This window comes from Etheostoma spectabile, unplaced genomic scaffold (assembly GCF_008692095.1).
Source record: "Etheostoma spectabile isolate EspeVRDwgs_2016 unplaced genomic scaffold, UIUC_Espe_1.0 scaffold310, whole genome shotgun sequence".
NCBI lineage: Eukaryota > Metazoa > Chordata > Actinopteri > Perciformes > Percidae > Etheostoma > Etheostoma spectabile.
In genome coordinates this window covers 114,967-124,433 of record NW_022605582.1, presented here as the reverse complement: position 1 = coordinate 124,433, position 9,467 = coordinate 114,967, and the positions used below count along the sequence as shown (strand labels likewise).

At 43.9% G+C, this 9,467-nt stretch overlaps 1 protein-coding gene across 1 annotated transcript in view; it reads right to left on the bottom strand.

The window, feature by feature from the left end:
• The window catches only part of LOC116686064 (tetratricopeptide repeat protein 28-like), a gene marked incomplete at its 5' end in the record, with an annotated part of 133,170 nt that overhangs the window by 15,966 nt on the left and 107,737 nt on the right, over positions 1 to 9,467 (bottom strand). The window contains 3 exon segments of the mRNA XM_032510998.1: positions 673 to 1,217; positions 1,921 to 2,100; positions 3,690 to 3,857. Of these exon segments, the coding sequence (XP_032366889.1) occupies positions 673 to 1,217; positions 1,921 to 2,100; positions 3,690 to 3,857 (893 nt within the window).

Sequence of the window (9,467 nt, the reverse complement as noted above, 5' to 3'; positions counted from 1 at the left end):
TTCTTGTCTTTCATTGAATGTTGCGTTTGTTTATTCTCGGTTGATGTAAAGTGCTATGAATAAATAAATGTTGATTGATTGTTGATTAGGGGGACCAGACAGTCCCCGGTTTCCGGGGACAGTCCCCCGGTTTTGGTGACCTGTCCCCGGCTGGATCTGTCCCCGGAAATGTCCCCGGTTTTCACTGTGACTGACAGACCTGAAATTGGAGTGAAAGAAAGAAAACTCTGACCAGACGGATCCGATTGAGCAGCGCTGCTCAGAGCTCAGAGATGTTTCAGAAAGCCGTGTTTTACGATGCTAAAATCACTGATTATTTACATGGAGTCTGGTGGGTTTAGCCAACGCAATTTCGCGGACTTTTATGTTTTAAAAAAGGATCTTAATCTTTAACAGAAAGGTCGACCTCCTTAGAAATCCTTTCCATAATGTTGTCTGTTGGGGGAAACAGCTCTAGGTCTAGTGTCCCCGTTTTAAGTTTTACAAAAATAAAAACGTGACGTGTTTTGGAGGTAAATCCGCTTCTGAGCTGAAAGTGTCCCCGGATTTTGTATGTTTTTGAAATCTGGTCACCTTGTTGTTGATTGATTGATTGTTCAGACTATGCAAAATCTGAGTTTTCCGTTGCCCGACTGAAACAATCAAAGGAAAAAGCCTCTTTTGCCAACCTACCCCAGCACCACCAGCTTGATGGGCAACCTCAGGTCCAGTATATCCGCAGCCGTGAGCAGGAACTCCTGCAGGGGCGGACTGTCACAAATGCTCTCCACGTCGCTGCCGTCGTCCTGCATGTGCAGGGACTCGGGGACGGTGTAGCCGCTCCCGATGGAGCCCTTCCTGCCCCGGCCACTGCTGCCTCTCCTACCCCCCGCACCTCTCCCCACGGTTCCACCTCCCACGTTTGCACCTGCTCCCCCGGCGACGTTCTCAGGGTTCGGGGTGAGCACCAGAGCCGCTAGTTTCCAGGAAATGTGGGTGGCAAAGTGGGCGCACTCGGCCTGTGTGAGGGCGCTCATCACCCGCTCCTTGGTGGCAGCGGGGCCGGCCAGCGGCTGGCAGCCCAGCAGCTCGGCCACCATCAGGGCCTCCTCCTCTGCGGAGGGCATGGGCCCCCACAGCCAGCGGTCCATCACGGGAGACGGCAGCCGGGGGTTTCCCACCACCGCTGCCATGGAGACACCGCCACAAGGAGCCGGTCCAGGGCGCCGGGAGTGAGCCTAGGAGCACGAAAAACAAAGGGTTACATTCACAGTCGTTTGAAAAAGATGGTTTAATAACAAGTCCAAATAGTTAACTTTTACTTAAAGGGCTGTATTATGCTTTTGGGCTTTTTCCTTTTCCTTTTTTGGACATGTTATACATTTATAAAGTGAAAAAGCCCAAAGTCCTCTGCTTCTGACTGGCTAGTAGTCCTTACCTAGGTACTGTCAGGGCCCTCATACTCTGCTTCTGACTGGCTAGTAGTCCTTACCTAGGTACTGTCAGGGCCCTCATACTCTGCTTCTGACTGGCTAGTAGTCCTTACCTAGGTACTGTCAGGGCCCTCATACCCTGCTCCTGACTGGCTAGTAGTCCTTACCTAGCTACAGAGCCACTTCCAACAAAGATGGAACAGAAGTGAGATGTCTCACTCTGGAGCTAAAACAGAGAGCTCAACACACAGGGGGAAAAGAGGAGCTGCAGCAATGTGCAGCACAACAAAAATATGGTGTCTTTTGATAATAATAAAACCATGCAAACCTACACTGATACAACCTCAAAATACAATTATGAACCTGAAAATGAGCAGAATATGAGCCCTTTAAGTATTTACTACTACTTGACTAAATCTTCATACTGTCATATATTCGTTATAAAGGGTTTCCAATCAAAGTACGGCTATGTAGTGATATTTGTAGTCCTGAGAATGCGAAGGTAGACCTTGGAGCTGGTTCCCAGGCCGTGGATGGAGGGCACGGCGATGAGGCTGAAGCGCTCGTACAGGTACTCGTTGGACGAGCTTCCTTTGAGCAGAGCGAAGGGGATGAGGTAGAGCTCCCCCTCCAGCACCATCACCAGCTGACGGTGTCGGCCCACGGGCCCGCTGGAGTGCATCAAGCCCTGGGGGACCAACGGCTCAGTTTCATTTCATATATGTGATACTCATATATACATATACATCATACTCATATATGTGTGTATATGTTTGTATATGTGTATATGTGTGTGTATGTGTGTGTATGTGGGATACATGTGTGTGTATGTGTGTGTATGTGTGTGTATGTGAGTATATGTGTGTGTATGTGAGTATATGTGTGAATATGTTTGTATATGTGTGTATGTGGGATATATGTGTGTATATGTGTGTGTATATGTGTGTGTATGTGTGTGTATGTGAGTATATGTGTGAATATGTGAGTATATGTGTGTGTATGGAGTAGATGTTGTGAATAGGTTTTGTATATGTGTGTGTATGTGAGTTATGTGTGAAATGTTGGTCTATGTGGTGTATGTTGAGTATATGTGTGGATATGTTTGTATATGGTGTGATGTTATGTGGGATATAATGTTGTATCATGTGTGTGTTATGTTGTGTATTTGTTTGTATGTTAGTATATGTGTGAAGATGTGAGTAGATGTTATATATGGGTGTGTATGTGCGTATATGTGTTATATGTGATTAATATGTTTGAGATGTGTGTCATATATTGTGTCTGTGAGTATGTGTGTTTATGTGTGTATATGTGTGTATTGTGTTTGCCTATTGTGCCTATGTGTGTATGTGTGTGTCTCTGTTGTCATAGGGTAGTATGTGTGTGTATATGTGTGGTATATGGTGTTGTATGTGTGTATCTGTCTGGTGGATGTGAGTATGTGTGTGTATGTGAGTATGTGGTGTTTATGTTGTATCATGTGTGTACATGGGTTGTACTCTGTTGTAGCTGTGTTTAATAATTGTTTTGTTGTCGGGGGGTGTACCGTGTGTCTTGCGCCGGAATGCCTCAGATTTCCTTTGATGAAGAAAATACATCTATACTCCATCTCTCTCCTCTATATGTCTCTCTATCTATCTTTCTCTTTCTTTCTCTATATCTTCTATATACTATCTAGCTCACGACTCTCATCTGTTATATTTCTCTTCTCTCTCTATCTATCTAAATCTCTATCTAGCATCGCTCTCTAGCTATCTATCTCTATCTCTCTATCTCGATCTATCTCTCTCTCTCATCCACCATCTCTCTATATCTCTCTCATCTATCTGTCTCTTTCCTCTATAATCCTGTCTATATATCTCTCTAGCTACTCTCTCGTAATCTATTTTCTCTCCTCTCTCTCTCTATTACGGATTATCTTATCATCTACTCTCTATCTCATTATCTCTATCTCTAGTCTATCTCTTCTAATCTCCTCTCTTATTCTTATCTATCTTTCTCCTATCTGCTATATACTATCTAGCTCATTTCCTTTTTATTATCCTCTCTCTCGAATCCTTATCATACTACGTCTATCTCTCTATCTCTATCTATCTCTTTCTATCTATCTCTGATCTATCATATCTCGCTTCAATCTCTCTCAATCATCCATATATTTCTCTCTCTCTATCTCTCTTCTATCTATCTTATCTATCTCTCACTTAAATTATCTCTCCTCTCTCTCTCTCTCGCTGCTCCTATCTCTCTCTCTCTCTCTCTCTCTCTCTCTCTCTCCACCTCCATCCCCCCCTCACTCCCTCCATCGGTGGCGATAGACAGCAATCGGACAGACAGCCCGGAGGGGGGCTTCCCCGATGTTCCCCCGGAGCGCGCCCGGGGCAGCGAGGAGCTGCGTCCTTGGCGGGTGACATGGGTTACTGACAGGATGGTCATGCTCTGGAAGCATCGTGCTAGCACACCACCACACACACAACACCAAACACACACAACACACAGACACACACCACACACACACACACCACACACCACACACACACACACACACACACACACACACACACATCCACACACACCACTTCTTAACCGCCTCGGTGCGTTGTCGCTTCCCGCTGACATAAGCAAAAAAACTTTGTTGGCACTTTTTCAACATTATTATCTCTTTTTCTGAAGCAGTTTTGACACTTTTTCAAAGTTGTTTGGGCTAGCTATTTTTGATGTTTGGGTGTTTTTGTGGTGATTGTTCTTGAAATATTTTCTTAATGTAACCTTATTCATAGCGTCCAATTTATGTGAAAAAAATTACCGCAGGACAGTAAATTCTGACCAAACGATGTCAATTGAGCACGGTCATTTATATAAAATAACGAACTACTTTTACTGTGGCGCAGCAACCAAGACCCTGTTTACCACATCCCGCTTACACGCGTAAATATGTCAAATGGCTCGTGTTATTTCCGCCAGTTTGTGGATGGATAATCCCACCAGTGGACATTTATAGGCCTAGAAATCTATAGCAGGCTCTTTTTCAATAACAACATATGGATTGTTTTAAAAACACTGAAATATCATGTCTCTATTAGAAAATACACATGTAAACAAGCATGTAAACAAAGCATGGAAACAGCATGAAACAGCAACGCAATGACCTCTTCGAGTGTGTGTGTGTGTTTGTGTGTGTGTGTGTGTGTTTGGTTTGTGTTTGGTGTGCGCGCTCCAACCCTCTCATCTCACAGCACAGGCCTCTTCTTTCTGCTTCTAACATGCTCAGCTGTCAGAGTGAGACAAATGAAGGCGGACGTAGTGCTTCTCCATTTATCTCTCTGGGAACACACATCCACCAATAAAATGTGTGTGTGTGTGGTGTTGTGTGGGTGTTGTGGTGTGTGTTGGGGGGGGAATCGATACCGCATAGTATCGGGAATATTTTCATGACATGTTTATCGATACATCCTATATATTATATATATTATATATTGTATTTTGTGTTTGTCAGTTTGTCTCTTCTGCAGCGATAACATGAAGATGACCACCGAGAATGTTTCTTTTTGGGGACTTCGTTTGGCAATTGGGAAAAATTATAAGGTTGGAAAAAGGGTTATAAATACTGCATATATAGCGAATATTGCAACATCTTTAAAAGAAATCGCAAAAATCTCGTATCGTGGCGTAAGTAACGTTATGATATCGTATCGGGAGCGTCTGGTGATATCTCCCCACTCTAATGGCACGGACCCGTGTTGTGTGTGTGTGGGTGTGTGTGTGGTGTGTGTGTGTGTGTTGTGGGTGTGTCCGTCCGTTTTCTTTCATTTTTCCCACCGATCATACTTCCCACTTGTCGGGCGTGTTGGTTGGTTCCCCCCTCAACTCGCCATTTGGAATTTGGAGCACGTTTGGGAAACTGTTTTTGTCTTATAATATTAATAATATAATAATATTACTAACTAGGATGCACGAAGCAACCTCACATTAACGCACTAATACAGCCGTATAGTTTTCACATAGACAGGACACACTGCGAAATGATGTCAATATGAAAAGCTCCACTAGATGGCATTAAACAGCTCTGTGCAGAGACATGAAGCTCGGCCAGAAATAACCCTGGGTGTGGGGTGGGGGGGGGGGGTGGGGGCTCCTCCATCCTTACAGCGCACCTTCTCTACATACAGTACAGACAGAATTTAATTTTAAATGACGGAAATGCATGAAATGTACACGATATGCAACACAGTATACAACTACCTAAGAACAATCACCCCTACAGTTAATTCAATCGTGTGTGTGTGTGTGTGTGTCTATGTTTTGTGTGTGTGTTGTGGTGTCTTGTGTGTTTGGTGTGTGTCTGTGTGGGTGTGTTGTGTCTCTGTGTTGTGTGTAGTGTCTGTGTGTGTGGTGTGTTGTGTCTGTGTGTGTGTGTGTGTGCTACGCGGTGAGTGAGTGGTGGTGTGGGGGTGTTCTGTGTGTGTGGTGTGTGTGTGGTCTGTGTGTTTGTGTGCTTTGGTGTCTGTGTGTTTGTGTGTGGTGTGTGTCTATGTGTGTGTGTAGTGTCCTGTGTGTTGTGTGTGTGTCTGTGTGTGTGTGTGTGTCTGGTGTGTGTTGTAAATTCAAAGAAAATTAAATTAATTAAAAGTTTACTATATTAAAAAACTGTATATAAATAACTAAAACAGCAAGCATTTGTTTTTGTTCATTTTGTTGCAAGCATTTACTAATATATTAAAATAATCTTAACAAAAAAAAAAAGAGACAGGATCCCCTAAAGTCCCCGGAAGATTTTCAGTGTTTCCGTCACAGAGGAGAAAAACAGAAGCGGATTCAAAAACTTGACTTACACAATGACTCAAATTCAATTTATGATTATCATAATGCTTGAGAGGTAATTCATTAATCTGTGAAGCTCTTAACATACTGGACGCCACAGCTCGCCATCTGCCCTGAACACCCCCCCCCCCCCCCCCTCCATCCCCCCCACCATGCACCGGGCATGAGCCGAGCTCCATGGACAAGCAACAATCGTTTGTTGGCCTGACAGGAAGACTGAGAGATGACCAGACGAATGTGAGTGGTCAAGTGCACGGGAGTGGGGGGGGGCGAGAAGAAAAGAACAATAAATACTGAGAGTGGCGTCCTCAGGGTTTAGGAAGGCTTTCAGATGCGCTTATTTTTGGCTACATCTTGAAAGATCTGGAAGGGGGTACAAATGTACCTGGACCACTAAGGTCTATATCCAAGGACTTCAGATACGTATTAGAGCAACTAAGGTTCATATAAAGGACTTCAGAATACGTATTAGGGCCACTAAGGTCTATATAAAGAGACTTCCGATTACATATTAGGGACCACGAGTCTATAATAAGCAGACTTTCAGTCACAGTATTAGGGACCCTAGGTCTATATAAGGAGACTTTCAGATACACTGATTAGTGGACCACTAGAGTCTATCATAAAGAGACTTCAGATACAGTATTAGGGCCACTAAGGTCCTAATATAGAACTGGTCAGATAGCGGCAGTTTTTAGTGCGCACTAAGGGTCTATATAAAGACTTCAGATACCGTTTGGGAGAGACCACTAACGGTCATATAACGAGACTTCAGATCAGTATTAGGTACCCATATAGATCTCGTAATAGAGGAAGGGACTTCAGATACAGTATTAGGGGACCCTAAGGTCCTTATAAAGAGACTTCAGATACCAGTATTAGGGAGCCACTAAGGTCTATAAAAGAGACTTCAATACGTATTAGGGGCACAAGGTCTATATAAAAGAGACTTCAGAATACAGGTAGGTGGACCACTAAGGTGCTATATAAAAAGAAGCTTCAGATCAGTATTTAGGTGCCACTAAAAAAGGTCTATAGTAACAGAGACTTCTCTACCGTATTATGACCCTAATGTCTGATAAAAGAGACTATCAGATACGTATTGGGACCCTAAGGTCTATATCAAAAGACTTCAGATAGCGTTAGGTGACCACTAAGGTCTATTAATAAGAGACTTCAGATACACGTATCGGGGGACCACTAAGGTCATATAAAAGAGACTCAGATACGTATTATGGTACCACTAAGGTCTATATCAAGAGTACTTCCGATAACAGTATTAGGGACCACTAAGGTCTATATAAAAGAGACTTCAGATACAGTATTAGGACGCACTAAGGTCTAATATAAAAGAGATGTCAGATTCAGTATTGGGGACCAGTCTAGGTCTCTATAAAAGAGACTTCAGATACCGTATTCGGGACCACTAATGTCTTATAAAAGTGACCATCCTCAAGAAGCCCAGCACTCCTGGCTGTCCTTGCTTACTCCAATTCTCTGAAACTCCGTGACCTCATACATAAATGAGACCATAAAACACACACAAAATGCTCTTAATTAGGCTTTTTTTCCCTGCCTAATTTTTTAGCTGCATGCAAGATACCAAAAAAAAAACCTCGCTGAGCCGTCGCTTCTCCACCGCAACTTTCTTCAATTCAAACCTTTATTTAACCAGATAAAAAACACCTTGAGATTAAAATCTCTTTTACAAGAGTGTCCGTCGGCAAGGGGCAGCAGCACGTGTCAAAATAGGACCGTAGACACCTTCAGATAAATACAGGACACAGAGACACTTCAGTAAATACCGAGACAAGAGACACTTCCATGTAAATACAGAACCACCAGAGACACTCATATTCAACAACCATGTCCTCATACAAAACCCCTGGTCCTAAAATTAATTGATCAATCATCAAAACAGTGACATACCACTGTCTTTCTGCAAGGGTCCTTCAAATAAGCCTTTAAAAGAATAAATGAGACCAACTCTTCAACGTCCTCAAACATCGTAATTTTTGCTTTTATCACTGTGAATAAAACAGTGGCAATTAGACGCTGATGGGATCAGACACGGGGAGACGATTCTTATCACCTTGCTCTAGTACCCTGGCCACTAGGACCATCAATGACGATATCCACCCAGGAACAGGGGTGCCACGATCTAGAGCTGCACCTATTAACCGATTGTCGTCGACTATAAATAGAACCGCTAAATAACGGTTTTAGAGCCAGCTTTTATTCCGGGCAAAGATTCAACTCTGTTGTCAGCTTGTTAAATGGGAATCTGTCTCTTCGCATCCTCCGTCTACACATCTAATGGCTACACGTGTAATGTACTCAGGGTAAATCTTCCAGGAAGACCTCATCAGCGCTCGTCTTCTTAATGACTCAGCTTTTGGAAGGCGTTCACCTCCCTGCTAAACCAATCCGATCGTACACAAATTGCCAGGCCAACCACAGAGTCACAACCCTGCTTTTAAAATCTGTTTCTCTTCTCTTCTCCCTGTCTATCCGGCTGTCTTTGAGGCAAAGCTTGCAACCCTCCAAACCTCCATTGTCTACTCCTTCTCCACCTCCTGGGGGGGGGGGGTTGTTGTGATGGTTCTCTAACCCTATGTACATTAGTTGTTAGTATAAAACGATGGAGTCTAATCTCCAAAGACTGTAATTTTATTATGCTGTCCAATAAACCTTATTTTCATATGAAAAACGTCTGCCCTGATTGACAGATTATCCGACTGTGGGGGGCTATTAGTAATACAGTTGAAGCCCAAAGTCCACATACGTATACCCCGATTCGTTATTGCTCCCAGACCATCAGATGCAAAGGATGCACCATTGAGGCCCTCTTTAGTACGCCTGTATTTTAATGTCTCTACGCAAAACACTTGTGGGGCCACTTCAACATTAGGAACTTGTTTGGGCAACCCCACTCCCCCAGTAGAGGGTGCGCCCTCTGTGGGCTGAGGCTTGCATCGGCCCGGGGTTCGAATCCGCCGCGGCCCTCTGCAGCGTCTCTCCATCTCTCTCTCCCTTCCTGTCTCAGCTATCTGTCCGATTAAGTTCCATAAACAAGCCCAAGAAATAAACTAAAAAAAAAGAACCATCAAAATGTGGCACTGGTTTGCTGCGCCCGTGGCACTCGCTCCGTTGGTAGAGCGCGCGCCCACTGGTGAGGTTTGATGCCGAGTCCCAGGGTAAGATGCCTATCTGCAGTGTTTCCTGCATGTGCTTTCC